At 34.6% G+C, this 20,145-nt stretch overlaps 1 protein-coding gene across 4 annotated transcripts in view; it reads left to right on the top strand.

Moving 5' to 3' along the window:
• AP4E1 (adaptor related protein complex 4 subunit epsilon 1) overlaps positions 1-20,145 on the top strand; it is a 66,433-nt gene that overhangs the window by 9,219 nt on the left and 37,069 nt on the right. For all 4 annotated transcript variants that reach the window (XM_036843163.1, XM_036843161.1, XM_036843164.1 and 1 more), the window contains 6 exons: positions 2,341-2,462; positions 5,054-5,213; positions 6,784-6,950; positions 10,376-10,449; positions 17,228-17,350; positions 17,451-17,560. In XM_036843163.1, the coding sequence (XP_036699058.1) occupies positions 2,341-2,462; positions 5,054-5,213; positions 6,784-6,950; positions 10,376-10,449; positions 17,228-17,350; positions 17,451-17,560 (756 nt within the window). The remainder of the gene's footprint in view (positions 1-2,340; positions 2,463-5,053; positions 5,214-6,783; positions 6,951-10,375; positions 10,450-17,227; positions 17,351-17,450; positions 17,561-20,145) is intronic.

The following is a 20,145-nucleotide window of genomic DNA, read 5'->3' as shown; positions in this document are numbered from 1 at the left end:
GCATCTGACATTTCTCATCAATCGTATTAAATTAGGTACTTTTCAAAGAAGGTGGGCTTATAGAATGGGCTTAGAAAGATCTTTTATATCAGTTTCTGCATCTGTAAAATGAGGATAATAATAGAACTTAACCAAGTTGTTAGGGTTAAATGAAACACTGTAGAGAATAATAGTTGCTACTGCTGCTGTTATTATTGTTTCATTTAAAAAAGCAGAGTTAACGAAAATAAACTCAAAATGGTCTAAAGACCTACATGTAAGACCTGAAACCATAAAACTCCTAGAAGAGAACATAGATGGAACACTCTTTGACATAAATTGTAGCAATATTTTCTTGGATCAGTCTCCTAAGGCAGAAGAAATAAAAGCAAAAATAAACAAATGAGACCTAATTAAGCTTAAAAGCTTTTGCACAGCAAAGGAAATAATTGACAAAATGAAAAGACAACCTATGAAATGGGAGAAAATATTTGCAAATCATGGGACCAACAAGGGGTTAATATTCAAAATATACAAACAGCTCATGCAACTCAATATCAAAAAAAACAAACAATCCTATGAAAAAATGGGCAGAAGACCTGAATAGACATTTTTCCAAAGAAGACATATCCATAGCTAACAGGAAATGAAAAGATGCTCAACATCACTAATTAGAGAAATGCAAATCAAAACCACAATGAGGTATCACCTCATTGAGAATGGCTATCACGAAAAAGTCTGTGAACAGCAAATGTTAGTGAGGATGTGGAGAAAAGGGAACCCTTGTACACGGTTGGTGGGAATGTAAATTGGTCAGCTACTGTGGAAAACAGTATGGAGGTTCTTTAAAAAACTAAAAATAGAACTACCATATGATCCAGCAATTTCACTCCTGGGTATATATCTGGAAAAAATGAAGACACTAATTAAAAAAGATACATAACCCCAGTGTTCATAACAGCACTACAGTAGCCAAGACGTGGAAGCAATCCAAGTGCCCATCAGTAGACAATTGGATTAAGAAAATGTGGTATATATACGCAATGGAATATTATTCAGCCACAAAACAGAATGAAATACTGCCATTTGCAGCAATGTGGATGGACCTAGAGAATACTATTGAAATTAAATATTAGTAAATAAATCAGACAGAGGACAAGTACTGTATGATATCACTTATATATAGAATCTAAAAAATAATACAAATGAATGTATATGCAAAACAGAAACAAACTCACAGACATAGAAAAGAAACTTGTGGTTACCAAAGGGGAGAGAGGGAGGGACAAATTAGGAGTATGGGATTAATAGATAACAAACTACTATATTTAAAATAGATAAACAACAAGGAGAGCATAGGGAATTATACACATTTATCTTGTAATAACCTATAGTGGAGTATAATCTGCAAAAATACTAAATCACTGTGCTGTACACCTGAAACTAATACAATATTATTAATATACTTCAGTAAAAGAATACATTAAAAAAAAAGCAGAGTTGGAATTATAACTCAGATCTCCAGACTCTTAGTCAGATGCATCTTCCATGCTGTTGTCTTTTTCTCTAGGATCTGTTTTAAAGGGATGTGATATAAACTGAATAATTGAAGTCTTTTAGATTCTGAAAGTCAGTTTAAAGAAGAACAGAGTTTAATTGGGTAACTGAAATGTACAGATAATAAAAACACAATTTAATCCATACACAGTATTGTTTCCTGTTAAACGTTTAAACAAAATTGGTAATGAAGTATAATTGCATCGTTGAGCTTTTTCATGTTTATCTTGTTTCAGTCTTTTGATATATGAGAGAGAGTGTGTGTGTGGGTGTGTAGTATCAATACTTTCTGAATTGTTAAGTTATATACTCTCTTAAGTTTACTAGTAGCTTAAACTTTTGCAAACTTTCAAAAATGTAGTTTTGGGTTCTATTAGAACGGTTTGTAAACTTTGTGCTTATGTAAGTATATATGAATGCATGCATTTTATCATATATATTCAAGAATTGCTTCCTTTTAAACTTCCACTGATATTGTTGATTAACAAGAAGAATTCATAAAATTATTCTGTTACTAGTTTAGAAAAGTTTTAAAGGCTGTAATAAAGAAGACTACTTTGGTCATTGTAAACAGAAATGCAGTTTCCTTTAGATCAGTTGCCTTTTGGCTACCTTTATCTATTGACTCTATTAAGGCAGATGAAACAGGGATATTCCTATAAAATATGAGGTAAGCCTAAATGTACAAATTAATTTAAAAAGTTAGTAGAAAACTATTAAGTGTGTAGGACCATTGCAATGTTGAACTCAATGTCCCTAGATTCAGAATTTGCACTGAATGTTTTCTTTGCTTAATAATGTTAGGACTTGCAGAGCACTAACCTAGTAGAAGTATGTATGGCACTTACTATCGTCAGCCAGATTTTCCCTCGAGAAATGATTCCAGCTGTTCTTCCATTAATAGAAGATAAACTTCAACATTCTAAGTAAGTAAATTCTTTTTGGATAGGTGTCTACACTATGTATTTCAAAAGGAAAATTTATACTCAGAAGTTTATTCTAACTTTAACTTAACGCTACCAGGATAGAGGATATTCTTTGACTGCCAGGTATAATGCAAAAATCCCTGATATTTGTCCTTTATTGTCCTTTATTTTTATGTGGGTTTAGAAAAATGTTAGGCAACTTTCTAAAGTTAAACTGAGAGTCAGTGGGGCTTAGCATCAGGAATCCTTGGCTTTCTTCCCACTTCTACTGCTAACCATCAGGGGTCCTGTTTTTCTCTTGGCTATATGGGGTTGGTTGAAGCTCCTTAGTTCTCACAGAGTTGTTTTGAGGATAAAGTGAAATAATGGAAAACATATGGAAATGGTTCAAGTGCTATGAATACAGACCTTCAATGTATTGGGGATGCTTTATATCAAAACTGCAGCTCTCAAATTCTGTTTTATAGCAGAATATATCCAAATGAACCTTAACTTATAGTATCTTGCTAATCTTGTATGATTCCTTAACTCTCTCCTTCTCAACTTGATTACTTTTTCACCACACTTGGAATTATTTTGTTTTTGACCAAGCCCCTTAACTTCATAATCTTTAGAGTTAGGGAAGAGTTTACAGTCACTTGCCATTTTTCCTTTGTGATTGCAGTATTTTAGTTATATATACATTTTTGATAAAGATTTCTTTTGTTACTCATATAATATTTCATATGCTTAAGTCAGTATTTTTAGTGTTCTAAGATTTTAAAATGTTGTTTTATGGTTTGTGTTCTTTAAATCTTGGACCATGAATATTCCAGCTAAAAATGATAGCTTTTTCTAAGAATTATGGAATAACTTCAGAGATTTTTCAGACTTGTAATGTTTTGTTTATATCAAATCTGTGTTTAGAACAAATGATGGGTATGGAAAATTAATTACTGGAAATAAAATATTAGCCTTTCTTAGATAATTAGAGGTTGATCTGATCATAGCAGAGCATATTTTTATGAAATTTTTCCATACCACCACTGTTTTGTGGTAGCCATACTTACCCTTTGTATGAAATCTTTCTAAGAATTGAATTTTTTCCTTGTTGCTTCCCATTTACCCTTTCAATTTTTTCCTTATTGCTTCCCATCTACTGTCATTTCAAGTCCTGGCCTTTCCTGTCTTCTACCAGTTAGAGTTTAGACTTTCTGAAACTCTGCTTTTGCAATTATGGCCATACCTAACTCCATGCTATGGAGTAAAGAGCTAAAGACAGAACTATGGGACAGAGCTACAGATAAGCCAGTAGATATCACAACGAAGCTATGAGACAGGGCTTGGACTCGACTTTTGAATCCCTGGTTATATTTCAGCACGCCAAACTCACAGCCCAAATCCAGGTTTTTTGATATCTTGTGTTATTGCCACCACTTTGGGCCAGACCTAGGGATTCCTGAGCCTGTTCAGAGTTTGTATTCTTTTTCCTCACCTCACTTACTTACTCTCTCCCGGAACTCATATTGGTTAACGCCCAATAGCAATACATTGGGATATAGTTTACAGTTACTGTAGGATTAATACTAATGGCAAATCTTTTGTTAATCTGCTTTTCTTTTTATGTGAAAAGAATTTTCCATCATGACATAGTTTACCTAGGAAGATAGTAGGTTGCTTGTTAATGCAGAGGCTGAGTGACCATTTGTTAGGAATCTTATAAAAAGTATTCTTGAGTGGAACACAGAGGATTGCATTGAATAATCTCAATTTTGAGATTCTATGGTTTTAGGTAACAGAAATACATATTAAGGAACCCTGAAAGTAAATACTTCCGTACTGCTGTTGTGGGCACTGCCAGCATAGTCTGCAAATATGAGCTATGTGGAAATAGGCATAAGAGACAAAAACAAGGAATATAATTCCTTGGAAACTACATTATGTTCATAGGATAGCAACTCTTTATTTTTGCTTCTTGTGTGCTAGACATTATCTGTTACAAATGAAGTGCAAGACTTGTGTATACTTTCCTCTTCATTGTAATGAGGTTTTTGAAACATGAGCTGGGCAAGGAGAGGAGTAACATCTTTTAATGTAAGTCCCCCTTATACTCCCCTGCCCCCGCAAAGTATTTGGAGTATGTTTGCCCATGATATAAAAAAAGAAATATGAAAAGCTAGAATGTTAAGGAGACTTTTAATATTGATGGAGAGACTGTTACTAGCAGAAATTACCTCTCACTCATTTAAACTTACTGTTGATTCTTTTCCCAATTTCTGGAGATATGGCTTTCAAAAATGGAATTAGGGAATTAAGGAATTTATCTTTCCTGGTTTGTTTTGGTTTCAAAAGTAATATATGCTTGTTACCAAAAAATTTTATAACTAGAGAAATATATAACATGGACAGTTAAAGTCTCTTGAGGTCTTACCTCCTAGAGATAACCACTTTTTATAGTTTGGTAGATTAGAATAAAAAATTAATAATAAATGTGTAATTCTTTCTTTTTAGATTCAGGTAACAGCTGGTATTTTAAAATCATCTGGTCCATAATCTTTTCAAACTAAATGATAATTCAGATGGTTTATTTAGATTTTATTTTTTATCTTTAGGGAGATTATACGAAGAAAAGCTGTCCTAGCATTATATAAATTCTATCTCATCGCTCCTAATCAAGTACAGCATATCCATATTAAGTTTCGGAAAGCACTTTGTGACAGAGATGTTGGGGTCATGGCTGCTTCCTTGCACATATACCTTAAGATGATTAAGGTAAGTTGGCATTTTGAACAGGTACTGAGTAGCTACCATTAGAAAAATATAGTTATGTAATTAAAAGAAAACTCATATTTTTCAGTAAAATGCTTAGGTCACATTTAAATTTGTATTATTGACACTTTAATAGTAATATTTGCATGTTGTTGATCACATGAGTTGTAGACAAATTATAGATTTAGTCTTTTTTTATGCCTAAAATTTTTTCATTGTTACTAAAGAAGCATGGAAAAATGGTAGCTCTGGAAGGTGGTTGAAATTTGCAGATTTGTGGTTTTTCAAGCAGTGCCTCCCTTTTATACAACTTCATGGGATACATATAACGGTTTATAGAAATGAGGAGAGCTGGTGGGGAACGTGCAAGGCATAGTCTACAGTGTTGACTCCATATGTTGATACTGTGTTGGAGGAGGAAGGGGGGTTGAACAGTATGGTAAAAAATTTTTCTAAATGATGATACAGGTTTATACTAATTCAACCCCAGTGTATTGCCTGAAACCCTTTGTGTCTGAAAGTATATATTTGTGAGAGATTTCATCATACCTCATAATGCAATGGGATATGCTGTTGAAATCAATTTAAAATTACAGAAGCTGAAGGTTGTGTTTACTTTTATGCATTGTGTGCTCCAAAATAGTGTGGCATAAATAGATAATTGATATTAAATCTTATTTTTCCTCTAATATTTATTAAACTCTGAAAGAGCTATTATTTCCCTTCCAAAAATTTGTCCTTGATACATAGTAAAAATTACAATGAAGAGTCTAACATTCATTTTGAGGAATGTGTATTTAATTTCCCCAGTTCAGGCAGATGGTTACTAGACCTATAGTGGTGATCAATTCGTAATATACATAAATGCTGAATCACTATGTTGTATACCTGAAACTAATATAGTATTGTATGTTAACTATACTTCAGTTAAAAAAAATAAGATGAAAAAAAAAATTTCTCCAGTCCAAGAGATTAGTCAGATAGATAATCAAGGCACACTCATTCAGAATCACAAATATGTTTAAATACTATAGAGTTAATTAATTTTTGATAAGCAGGCTTACTGATTTTGGGGGTTTTAAGTGTTTGAGTAATTTTGGCTATGCTCTTCCACCTGGAATATATTTAGTTCAATCACATGAGAAGTCTTTTGAAAACAAAATTCAGAGATTGGAAACAGACCTTGGTTTTTGTCAAAAGTAGAGGTATTACTGCTTTTTTCAGTATGCCAGTTCTTTTCAATTTTTGCTTTAATTGCTGAAACTAGCTTTTAAAGGTTCTAAGATGTAATTATAGAACTTTGGAAATGTGATTAAACTGTATAGGAAGTAGGAAGTGGTGGAAGCTTTTTAGGGCATGATTCAGCTCTGGATCTGGTAGCCAGAGGAGTTTCATGGTGGAAGAAATTACACAGTTAGAGGACTGTTTCATTAAATATGAACATGAAACTTCTTAAGTGAGCATGTATTAAGTTAGATTCTTTATGGCATTTCAACCAGGTCTATTTTATTTTAAAGACATTATTATTAACAGAAAGTTTTTTGTTTTGTTTTACTTTATTTTTTGGATGTAGGAGAATTCATCTGCATATAAAGACTTGACTGGGAGTTTTGTAACTATTTTGAAGCAAGTGGTTGGAGGAAAACTCCCCGTAGATTTCAATTACCACAGTGTACCAGCACCATGGTTACAAATTCAGCTGTTGAGAATACTAGGACTTCTAGGAAAAGATGATCAAAGGTAAACTATTCTAGGTAAATCTGATAGGCTTTAGTCATCTAGAGGTGTCATGATAAACCAGCTTCTCGCAATGCTTAATTGACTTAATAGTGATAAATAAGCCACTATAAGAAGTGTAAAAATTCAGGTTGCTGGGATAATCCTGGCTCTCTGCTTATCTCAGTCCTACTCACAGTGCAAGATACCTTTGAAGCTCCATATGTTCCGTGAAACTTTCTTAACCATTCTAGTCTGGGGCTTGGGAAACTTTTTTATAAAGGGCCAGATAAATATTTTAGGCTTTGTGGGCTATATGTTGTCTATTGCAACCATTTAATTCTGCTGTTGTATACACCTCAAAAGCAGCCATAAATAATATGTAAATGAATGAGCACAGCTATGTTCCAAAAAAACTCTTTAAGGACATTAAAACTTGAATTTCATATAATCTTTTTGTGTCATGAAATATTATTCTTTTGATTTTTTTTTCAACCACTTAAAAACGTAAAAACCATTCTTAGCCTGTAGCCAATACAAAAACAGGCATCTGGACAGATTAGGCATGCAGACTATAGTTTGCTTACCCTGTTGCTCTAATTGGAACAATTCATTTGTTTGAATTACTCTTTTAGGCAGTAATTTTATTAAACTTTTTATGGGTGCCTTTCCAGTTACATATATTTTTGTAACTTTTAATTTTGCTGTAGTTTTTCAAGCTTACGGAAAAATTCCAAGAATAGTACAGGGAGCTCTCTCTACCTCTGTTCATCAATTATTTGTATTTGCTTTAATCATTCTTCTCTCTCTGTGTGTGCATGTGTGCACACCTGTTATTTTTATTTAAGAATTTTTTTCTGAACTGTTCAAGAGCAACTAGATTTGGTCCCCTTGAGAGCAGGGACCATGGCTTGAGCCCCTGATGTGTTTCTGTCTTGAGAAAATATTATTAATCAGGTTCTGACTTTAGAGATGTGGTTCTGTTTTATACAGTAGGGTACATTTATATGCTAATACTTTTTAAAAAAATTTTATTTATTTTTGGCTGCGTTGGGTCTTCGTTGATGTGTGTGGGCTTTTCTCTAGCTGCCACGAGCAGGGGCTACTCTTCGTTGCGGTGCACAGGCTTCTCATTGCAGTGGCTTCTCTTGTGGAGCACGGGCTCTAGGGCCCACGGGCTCAGTAGTTGTGGCGCACAGGCTTAATTGCTCTGCGGCATGTGGGATCTTCCCAGACCAGGGATCGAACCGTGTCCCTTGCGTTGGCAGGTGGATTCTTAACCATTGCACCACCAGAGAACTCCTATATGCTAATTCTTTAGTCTCACTTTACTAAGGGATTGTCCTCTAGGCTATTATTGCTCCTAGTAATGTCTCCTCAGTGTCATGTCAGCATCCGTCTTTGGTGAGCTCCTGATGAGCGCTAACTGGGCTGTATCACTCTTGGTGTTGCTATTTTACTTTTTTCTATGTTTATGAATCTCAACCTTGATTGAAACCTAGGGTGAAAACCTGGAGTTGATGAAGCAGACACACACATTAGAAATGTTTGTCCTATTGTGGAGCTCTAGTTGGAGTTCACTAGAATTCTGTTTTAAAACCATGAATTTCATAGTAATGCATTCAGACCTCACTGGTCCAAAAGGATTTAATGCCGTCATACGTTGTCAGGAAGTAACTTTGGAGGCATTTAGTGAATTTACTAAATTCGTTAACTCATTATCTTCCTTCTTTCCTTCATGGATGAATTTGAAGAATATGTGCAAAGATGAGTATGTTGAATAGAGTTCAGAGAGCTCAGTTGAATAGAAATTAGGCTTAATTAAATGAATAAAGAGTAGAACTCTCTTATAATGTTATGGAACATTAGAATGTTCGTCCCCTTCTTTGTTGTCCCAACTCTAATAAGATTTTATGTTAACGTAGATTTCTTAAGTTATGATTAGCTCAGTGTGGCAAAGTAAAAATGTTAAGTTATTTTATAACAGGATTCTAATGTATTTAATTGAAAGAATTAATTTACTGGAAAAATCTCTTATATTTATGGTCTTTTATATCTATAGTTTGAATATTTTCTTGTGTTTTATAGCATTCTGCTTCTTAGGTTATTAACAGTTAGCTCAATCATGTCTGCAAATGTTTCCACATTTCATGTGGTTAATTATGATTCTTATGCCGGACATTGGCTTTTAAAATTGGGCAACTATACCATAATCTAAGTGTAGTATTACCAAATTTGGGGAGGGAAGGATTTGTAATGTCTACTGTATGGTTGTCTGTAGAAGAAATGCTTACATAATAAAATGAGGAATTTTAGGATATGGTTCTGGATTCTCACTGGATATTTATACTTTAGTTAGGATGCAGTAGAAGTACATGCACTTCATATTGAGTTTTACAGCTGTATATTTGAAAAAAAAAGACATTTTCTGAGAAAGTTGTAACATACATGATATGTAATTTGTATAGCCTCAGATTATTTTCATCTTTTTGTTTGTTTTATAGTGTAGTTTCTCCGCAAGAAACAACTGTGTATTCTATGGGTTGGTTTTTTTTTTTTTTTTTTTTTTTTTGACTACGCCACGCGACCTGTGGGATCTTAGTTCCCCGACCAGGGATTGAACCCACGCCCCCTGCATTGGAAGCGTGGAGTCTTAACCACTGGACTGCCAGGGAAGTCCCTGGGTATTCTGTGTTGATGGTGCTTTTTTCTATTAGTGTTTTTTGAGTTTACAAAACATACAAAAATATCAGCTGAGAAGCCATAGTTTTCACATTGGCCTCTTGGAGAGGACTTTTCCTTGGAGAAAAGGCTTGGTGGCAGAGTGCTAGGGCTCTATAAAACACTGCATTTTTGTATAGTGTCTACCTCAACCCAGTAACAATAACTGTAATTGGTGACCATAAAGACACAGGAATGTTATTAATCTGTTAATTCCACAAAATATAATTTCTTTATTATTTAACATAAATGAAAGTTAAAATTTTCTTTCTGATGAACCTGGTACTGCTCAAAGAAAGACTAGTATTTGAATATTTTTTAAAAACTAAGTGTTTGAAATACAGATAATATACTGTCTGGAATAATCTGGTATGTGAAGTATTAGTGTAGTAACTTTAAACAGGTAGAAATATTATATTACGAAGAAAATTATAAAAGATAGCATGTTCAACCAAACAAAAACTTTATTTGTAAGTAGTTTCAGATTGAGGAAAGAGTTGGTTGACTTATCTCTTCATTGACTAGTCAGCTTTGATAAAGCAGGAAGTTAAACTCATGAAAAAGAACAAATGGAATCTTTAAGAAGTGAAATTCCCAATTCATAAAATGAATTTCTTTCACTTCTTTTCTGTAGATCCTCAGTTTTAAAGAGAGAGAAGTTTGAAAAACTATGTTTTATTGGGTTATAATACTATAATTCTACTGCAAATAAAATATCTTTTAAACAGGACAAGTGAATTAATGTATGATGTTCTCGATGAATCCTTACGAAGAGCTGAGTTAAATCACAATGTCACATATGGTAGGTAACATATGTAAATGCTGCTCTAATGACTAATAATGTTTTCAGTATTATAGCTAAATCTGTGTTAGAATATTATAAATTTCAATAGAATTTTAAATGTTAATTTTTAAGGTGGTTTTGGGATTATTATTTTTCACTGGAAGCATTGAATAACTAATAGAAATAATTTGAAATTACGCCATTGTTTAAATGTTGACCTAAATTGACTATTATAATTGTCTCTCTTTTTAAGTCTTTATTTTTAAAGAGAAATTGTCTCTGTATTGAAAATGTCCATCAAGCATCTAATTGACTGTGAAGATAACCTAGTAGGTCCATTCCATACTAAAGACAGTTCTTAAATGAAAGAATCAGTCAACTAGTCACCAAATATTTCTTAAGTTTTTGTTATTTATCAGGCCCTGTGCAAGATGCTTGGAATACAGTCGTGAATAAAATAATATTATCGTTGAGCTCACAGCCTAGTTAGATGGAAAGGGACAGGTAGTAGAAATGTTACAGAAGTGAATTTACAAGGTACTCTGGAGAATACAGCAGCTAGTCTTAGATGAGAGGGAGAACAAGGAAGGCTTTTCTGAAAAAGTGATATTTAAGAAGATAACTGAAGGATGAGTACGATATAGATAAGAATATATAGATGTGTAATAATGTACTTTTTAATGAAGAGACAATAGCTATTTATGTTAAATACAATTTTACAAAGTAATTTAGTGATAAGAGACAAGAGTAAAATGGGGGAGGAGGGAGGAGAACTGAGAAAAGTAACCAAAAAAACTTCCAATCTTAATAGCCAGAGGGAAGAACTCTTAGTTCTTTATTGATCAGCCTGAAAAAGCTCGTTGAAGAAATTGGGATATTTGGAGATATTTAAAGGATAGAAGTAAAACAGTTTGAATCTCACCTGGTATGGAGAAGGGCAGTAGAAGAAGTATTGAGAGATATAAGTCAAATGAGGAGTCATTTCTTAATCTGGTAAAATACCATGAAGTAGGGGATGGAGAGCGTTACTTGTTCTTTCAGACAACGGTAAGCTGTGGATCTTTAAGAACAATGGTTGTAGAAGTGCAGAGTAGATTAGAGGGCAGAAATTGAACTAGTTTAACTGTAATAAAAGTGCTTGACAAAAACGCAGTAGGAATAAAAAGAAAGGATTGCATGCATAAGACTAGTATGGAAAAAATAATGCACATGGTAGTGAATTGGGATAGTAAATTTTGAAGGATAGATTTATGTTTTGTGTGTATAAATGGTAATTAAAGTAATAAGTGTGGTGTATTCATTTGTTCAACCAGTATTTATTGAATGCCTACAAAACAAAAATTTAATTTGTAAACTAGGTACAGATTGAGGAAAGAGTTGATTGACTTAACGTATTCCTCCATGCTAAGTGTGGGAGCTTAAGGGAAGAATAAGGTAGACACAGGCCCTGCCCTTATAAGTGTATAGTATAATGAATAGTTGACATCATCTAGGATCCTGCTATATAATGAGAAGAATAAGGTGCCAGAGATAAGGATGACCATTATTGAGGCAGGTGGTTTGGCTAGGAGCTGTCAGAGTATCCAGAGTAGTGTCAGAATCTTTGGAGGCAGCAAAAGTAAATTAAAAAGTTTTGCTTGAGATATAATCATGGTCTAGGATAAGGGTTTGAAAGGCTCTCAAGGAATTCTATTTAAAATCAATTGTCTGCTTTTTTTCCTTGCAGAAAGTTTTTTTTTTTCTTTTGGTAATTGACATTTCAGCTTTAATTTTTAAATTTTTTTGAATAGGTAATATATGCACATGGTTCAAAATTCAAAAGGTACAAAAGGGTATACAGTGAACAGTAAGTGTCCCTTTGACCCTTATTACCCACCACCCAGTTCCCTCTCCTGGAGATAACCACTGTTAATACTTTTGATTTAGAGAATACTGTACACCTGAGGAAATATTTTTTAAAGTTCTCCATTAGGACATCCTTCTTTTATTAAGATTGCTGGGACCAATGCCAACAATTTATTTCTTTGTAGTCTGTCAGTCCAGTGTTTCACCTTGCCAGAGAAACTTATAGTTTCTATTGTTTCCCTTTTTTCCTTTATTTATCTTCTGTTTGTTCTACATTTCCTCCCGTATTTGTACTGATACAGTTTATAGCTTACAGTGATTTTATCAATGGTAGAGTGTTCTCTAGTAAACCTAATATAAATATCTTATAACTTAAAAATGTGAATTTTAAATTATAAATTTCATAAGGGCAGGGACTGTGTCTGTCTTATTGGCCAGCATATCCCAGTATCTGGCACTGGATTACTCAGTGAGTAATATGTTTTAATTGAATTAAAAGAAGAGAAAGTTATTTTACTTTTATCAGTTATCTTATTGGGTTTCAGTCTTAATATTTTCTAAACTGTATTTTTATGAAAGTTTCATTATTATAACTTACCTTAGTGTCAAATCAAGAAATAAATCACATCAGAGGCATTTATTGAGTATCTGCTATGTGCCAGGCATTGCATAAAGTGATGTAGAGGATATGAAGAAGTATTAAATATAATCTTTGCCTTCAAGGAATTTACAGTATAATGGAGAAGATAACTTATTTATGAAAGCATAATACCAGTATAAGGCAGAATGCAAAGGGGAGATAAAGTCAATAAATATTACAGGAATCCAAAGGCGATAAAGATCACTCTGGGCTTCAGGGCACATAAAGATTTATTGATGTAATAGGACCTTGAAAGATAGGATTAAGATAGCCAGAAGGGAGGTTAAAAGTGGTTCTAAGGCAGAGGGAACATGAGAGAAGGTGTAGAAGCGGGGGTGTTTAAAACAGTTTCAGAGAACAGTGACTTGCCAGCCTGATTGGACAGTTCATAGTGGAAGCAGTGGGAAGCCCATATTGTGGAGGTCCTCCCGTGGCAGCCAAAGGAACTTTATACTGTATAAATCTGGAGGTATGGAATAGTTTGGGGCAGGGTACTGATAAGATGAGAAAGACATTTTTAGTAAACTATTTGGTAAATTGGGAGAATTACGTAAAATGGAGTATAAGGGATAGAACCATCAAAAGTAGATAGAAGTACTTTTCCCACTAAGTACACCTAAAAACTCTGGACATTATATGTAAAATAAACATATAAGACTCTGAAAGGTGGATAAATGAAGGTAGACTGGTTAGGGACCTTGGCATGCAAGGAACGACACCAAGGTGAGTACCCTGGGCTTTCTTTTTGCCTCATATACCCCAGACTGGGTACTGGAGAGCCAGCAGTCTGAAAATGCCAACAGGTGCAGACAAAAATGCCCTGAAAAAAGCCTGCTCTCTAGCTAAAGGACTAAGGGAAAAAGAGCAAACTAGCAAGATAGAAAACTTTCAGATAATAGCTCTTCTATTACAGTCAAGCACCACACAGAAAAAACTGTGGACCACCCACAGCAGCAGAGGCTGAATGGAGAGTCAAGATTTCCACCCTCACCAGATATAATGAGGTACTCCAACCCTTCCACGGGGCTAGTGGTGAAGACCAAGAGGGGCAGCTGCAGTTTCATCCCTGCCAGATGTTAAGGGGGACCCTCCCTGGCGTTGCCAGTAGAGATGATGTGGGAAGCCTGGATTTCACATTATCCAGGAGTAGGGAATAATGAGGTACCCCTCCCGTCTTTCCTGAGGTGGCGTTAGAAGAAGCCTAGTGATGAGTTAGGGCTTTTAAACTGGTCACGTATACCAGGGCCACCCCCTTAATCTCAATGCAGGTTGTATAGGGAGCAGTAACGGGGTGCCCCTCCCTCTTCCAGGCAGGGTACCTCCATCCCCCATCCAGAAGGAACCAGCATCCCCTGCCTCTCCAAGTGTTAAAGGAGGCAGAACGGAGAATCTGGACTGCCACCCTCATTGCATGGTACCCGCATCTCCCTGCCAGAGTGGTGACAGTAGTTAACTTATTTAAAATGAAAGTAAAGTCTAGTCTGAAGGATACAGTGTCAGTAGAACTTCTTCAAATTTTGTGCATAATCCTACCCAAAATATCTATGATAAAACCACAGTGTCACAAATGTTAGAACGTTATTAATTTTTAATTTGTTAATTTTTTACTTGATGGTATTTTGATTCAGGACCTGGCTTGCTCTGGAAGAGTAAACAAAGCTCCACTATGCATTTTACTTTTAGAAATCCTTAGAGGTTCTACAGCAAGTCCCCTACATACAAACAAGTTCCGTTCCGAGAGCGTGTTTGTAAGTCCAATTTGTTCATAAGTCCGACAGAGGTAACCTAGGTACTCAACCAACACAGTTGGCTATGTAGTACTGTACTGTAATAGCTTTATAACACTCTTCACACAAACAATACATAAAAAACAAACACAAAAATAAAGCATTTTTAATCTTACAGTACAGTACCTTGAAAAGTACGGTAGTACAGTACAGCCGCTGGCATACAGGGGCACGTTTGTATCTTCGAAAGTTTGCAACTTGAAGGTTCATATGTAGGGGACTTACTGTATTCTTTTAACCACTGCAGTGAGGAGACAGCAGAGTAATTGCTTTTTCATTTATGGACTTAGACTTTTGTAGAGTTGGAGAATAAAGGCTCTTAGCCTCTAAATTTTAAAATAATTTAAAAACCTATTAAGTTCATTTCAGCTCATTTATGCCTAGGTTGACTAACAAGTGCAATTTTTGAACTATTAATTTTACTTAAACTAGCTTTTCAGAAATCTTATGAGCATCTAAATATAAAAGTTTAGGTTTTAGATGGGTATTGAGAAGCTTTTGCTGTCAGTAAAACATCTTGATAGGAGAGTTCTAAATGGTAGAAATCCATAAAGGAAAATATGTCAGTTATGATAGAAAATGGAACATCATCATTTTTAATCTTACTTAGGACTAGCATGTTTGTTCAGGGTTTGACAAACTTTTTCTGAAAAGGGGGCTAGATAGTAAATATTTTAGGTTTTGTGTAGGTCATATAGGTTTTTGTCATATATTCTCCTTTGTTTGTTTTAAACCTTTAAAAATGTATACCTAAAACTAATAATTTTATATGTGAGTTATATCTCAAAAAATGTAAAAATCATTCTTAGTTCACAGCTTACAAAGATAGGCTGAGGGCTGTGTTTAATGATGTGTTGCCTACTCCTGCCTTAGTTGATTAGTTAGTTGACTAAGGCTCTCTCTGTTTACTTCGTGAAGTCATAAAATCAACTTTTTTCATAGCACAGAGTAAAGACTTTTTACAGCATAACATCTGGATATATAAAGTATCTTTTTAGGTTCAATTGACTTACTTTGTAGGTTTTCCTTTAATTAAAGTCAGTTCCCTTCTTAAAGAGTTGTTTATTTCTTTTTTTTTTTTTTTAAAGTATATTCCTACCTTACTATTTTTTATTTATTTATTTATTTATTTATTTATTTATTTATTTTTGCTGTGTTGGGTCTTCGTTGCTGTGCGAGGGCTTTCTCTAGTTAAGGCAAGTGGGGGCCACTCCTCATCGCGGTGCGCGGGCCTCTCACTATCGCGGCCTCTCTGGCTGCGGAGCACAGGCTCCAGATGCACAGGCTCAGTAGTTGTGGCTCACGGGCCCAGCCGCTCCGCGGCATGTGGGATCTTCCCAGACCAGGGCTCGAACCCATGTCCCCTGCATTGGCAGGCAGATTCTCAACCACTGCGCCACCTGGGAAGCCCAAAGAGTTGTTTATTTCTTAAAAATCTTTCCTTCAGATTTCTTTTCTCTCTCCTTCTTTAGAAAGTATTTATTTATGTAAAGCTTTTTACCGGAAATTTATATGTGTATCAATTTATAGGCAACTTAGCAGTGTAAAACATAGTTGAATATTCAGGATCTATCTTATGTCCTGTACACAAATGTTTGATTGTTATGTTTTAAGCTTTTGGAAAAAGAGCAGGAGTGATTCTATCAAAGACACGATACGCTTCAACTATGTAGTAGAACTGTTTTTAAGTCTGCTGATTCTGTGTCTCACTTCTCATTCTGTGATTCCAAAGGACATGCAGGACTTTATGGTGCCTAAATGATTCTTCTTTACCATGGCAAAGCTCCAGCTCTTTGACTCATGCTCTTTAAGAGCGTTTGAGAAAAATTTTAGTATCCACTTTGATCATCTATTATAGTTATCAGATCTTTGATGAGACTAGAAAATCAAATTTGAACACTATTAAGATGTTCAGTAGATTTTCTATATCCTTGGAGGTTAATTGTTAAAAAGTGATTTGAAGATTTTTGAGTAGTGGCCCTATTTTGAAATAAATGCTAGAGCATCCTGAAATGATTATGTTGAAATAAACCACACTGAAATAAACTACATATACAGTTTCTGTGTCAAAGTGGTAGAAACTGCCTAAGAATAAATTATTTTGAAGCATTCAAGGAGTGTTGGAAGTATCTATTTATATAGGAACAATGAATGTATTACTTATGTGTCCGTTAGAATGTGATTTCCTTGAGGGCAGGGGTTTTTGTCACCGCTATATCCATACTAGTAGAACAATGTCTGGCTCATAGGAAGTTTCAGAAAATACTTGTTGCATGACTGAATATATCATTCTTATCTATTAATATATATCATTCTCTTTAAATTGTACTGTGGTAACGTAATCCTAACAACTGTATAAAGCCTGAAAACAATAAAGTTCTTATCTTTGAAAAATTTCCATAAGTAAGATTTTTGACTAAAACTGACCTTCCAATTAGTTTGTTTTGTTAGGAGTTCTACACAGATATATTCTTTTATTATGCCTCAATATGATCCCTGACATTATAATATTTTATTTCTGTAGCTATTCTGTTTGAATGTGTACATACAGTCTATTCTATTTATCCTAAATCGGAATTACTTGAGAAGGCTGCCAAGTGCATTGGAAAATTTGTTTTGTCACCTAAAATAAATCTCAAATATTTAGGTAAGATGATTGGTTCTTTTGATGGAAATTACCAAGAGTTTTTGAAATTTGCTGGGTATTTGTCCTATGTCACTTTCTATAATGTAATCTTTGCTTCTAGGATTGAAGGCTCTTACCTATGTTATCCAACAGGATCCCACTCTGGCTCTTCAACACCAGATGACAATAATTGAATGCTTAGACCATCCTGATCCCATTATTAAAAGAGAGGTAAACTGGTATTTTGAGTAATGTATGTGAAGTGTTACAATTTTTAAACTCTGTTGGTATTATGGAGAGAGATTAAAATGGTGGGCAGCGTGTATGTGCACACGTGTGTATTTTAACATTTGAGTGCATTTTATTCTTTCTATTGAAGTTTAAGGAACTTTTCTAAAAAGCACTTGTGTCAGTAATTACAAGAATGGTTTTATTTTTTTAATTTATTTTTTTAAAACATCTTTATTGGAGTATAATTGCTTTACAATAGTGTATCAGTTTCTGCTTTATAGCAAAGTGAATCAGCTATACATATATCCCCATATCTCCTGCCTCTTGCGTCTCCCTCCCACCCTCCCTATCCCACTCCTCTAGGTGGTCACAAAGCACTTAGCTGGTCTCCCTGTGCTATGCGGCTGCTTCCCACTAGCTATCTGTTTTACATTTGGTAGTGTATATAAGTCCATGCCACTCTATCACTTCGTCCCAGCTTACCCTTCCCCCTCCCCGTGTCCTCAAGTCCATCCTCTATGTCTGTGACAAGAATGGTTTTAAATTATGAGTTGAGACTTCCCTGGTGGCACAGTGGTTAAGAATCCGCCTGCCAATTGCAGGGGAACCCTGGTCCGGGAAGATCCCACATGCTGCGGAGCAACTAAGCCCGTGTGTCACAACTACTGAGCCTGTGCTCTAGAGCCCACAAGCCACAACTACTGAGCCCACGCACTGCAGCTACTGAAGCCCATGCGCCTAGAGCCCATGCTCCACAACAGGAGAAGCCACCGCAATGAGAAGCCTGCACACCGCAACAAAGAGTAGCCCCCGCTCGCTGCAAGTAGAGAAAGCCCGCATGCAGCAAGGAAGACCCAACACAGCCAAAAATAAAAATAAATAAATAAGTTTTAAAAATAAATAAAATAGAAAATGAAACAAAAGCTGTCAAGACAAGAACACTCTTAAAAAAAATAATAAAAAAATAAATTATGAGTTGGAGGAGTTAGGTCCAGTTACCTGTATAGGATTCATTAATATCTTTTTGGTCCAAGAATTGTATCAGTCGGAGACCTGAATTCTATTCCCAGGTCTTCCTGTTAGTACAGTTTTAAGAAGTAATTTATGATGATTAATTTTTTCCATTATTAACATCTATAAACTAGGCTAATGCAGTCCCTATTGAATATGTAGGAATGTTGAAAGAATTAATAAAGATATCCCTAAAATGGTTTGAACTTTTTGGAAGGAAAGGTGTATAATTTACTTAATTTTTTCCAACTTTTTCCTTTTATAAAATTGCTTCAGTATCTACTTGGGTATCCATGTAGATATATCTGTTAATTCTCATGTAGAGAATCACTCTATACCTTTATTTAAAATGGTATATGGGACCTAGGTAAGAAGAGTAGATAGTTTTATTTCTGATTTTAAAAATAATAAAGATAAAAAGAATCTACTAAACATCTAAATTACTTAAAAGCAGTGAATTAAAAGTAGTTTATTGAGAGAACACTGTATTACATTAAACAACTATAATTTTTAAAAGATAAGATTAAAAATTTTGAATTTTAGAAGTACTATTTTTGAAATAATACTTTCAAGAAATTGCCATCTACATATATATACATATATGTTTTTTGCATTCATATTTTTAATCTTCTGAAAATTGTTACCTGCCTTGAATGAATCCAGGAAGTTTACAGATGTACTAATTTCTATGTGTGGACATTGTAGAAAAATGAGAAGATGCCAAGGGACATTAACAAATAATTATATGGCTCTTCCACTTTGAACAGACATAGAGCATGCATTTTCTTTGTGTGGTTAAGTACTAAATTGAACACAGGTGACTTAGATACAGTTTTTTTAGTGCTGTATTTATTTATTAGGATCTCATTTAAAAATGAAGGTCAAAGGGAAACTAGATAACTTTTAAAATTTGAAGTCTGATCTGTAGTGAGAAAAGTAGCTTGAATTTTTGGGGAAGGGTACTGAGTATCAGTGGTGCCCCAAGAAGGCACTGCAGTACTGTCTCCTCGATGCAACTGTCACTTCTAACCTCCATCAGTAACTATATGGCAAGAACTTTGGTCCTGGGGTATGGAGTGACCTGTTGCTTGGGGCTGGGATTCCCTTTTACCTGATTTTATTACTTTTCTTTCATAGCAGGGAAAAAGAAGGCAAGAAGGAGTTAACAGAAAAGACCTTTAGCCATGCAGTTCATAATACCAGTCCCCATTCAGTCCTGGAAATGCTAAATTTCATGGTCTTAGAGTAGGAAGTAAATTTGGTGTAGATTATCTTAAAATACGTGACATATAGAGTCTACAGGAAGCATGTCTGAAGCAGCTTCATAGGTTGAAAGCTATAAATACATGGGGGACCTATGTATTTATAGATTTTAAATGGTGTTAAGGATTAACTGGAACAGTTTAAAAAAAATTCAAAATCTGTTGTACTTGAAGTCCTGGGTATAAGGACTGAAAAATTAGAAAGAACCCTAAAGATAGATGAACAAATTTGATGAGAAGGGTATGTGGAAATTCTTCTGCAGCTAATATTCTTGATCCTGAAATTCCAGTAAATGATGCTTTCTCTTTATT

Source organism: Balaenoptera musculus, chromosome 2 (genome assembly GCF_009873245.2).
Source record: "Balaenoptera musculus isolate JJ_BM4_2016_0621 chromosome 2, mBalMus1.pri.v3, whole genome shotgun sequence".
Classification (NCBI taxonomy): Eukaryota; Metazoa; Chordata; class Mammalia; order Artiodactyla; family Balaenopteridae; genus Balaenoptera; species Balaenoptera musculus.
This window is presented reverse-complemented; position numbering and strand designations above follow the sequence as displayed.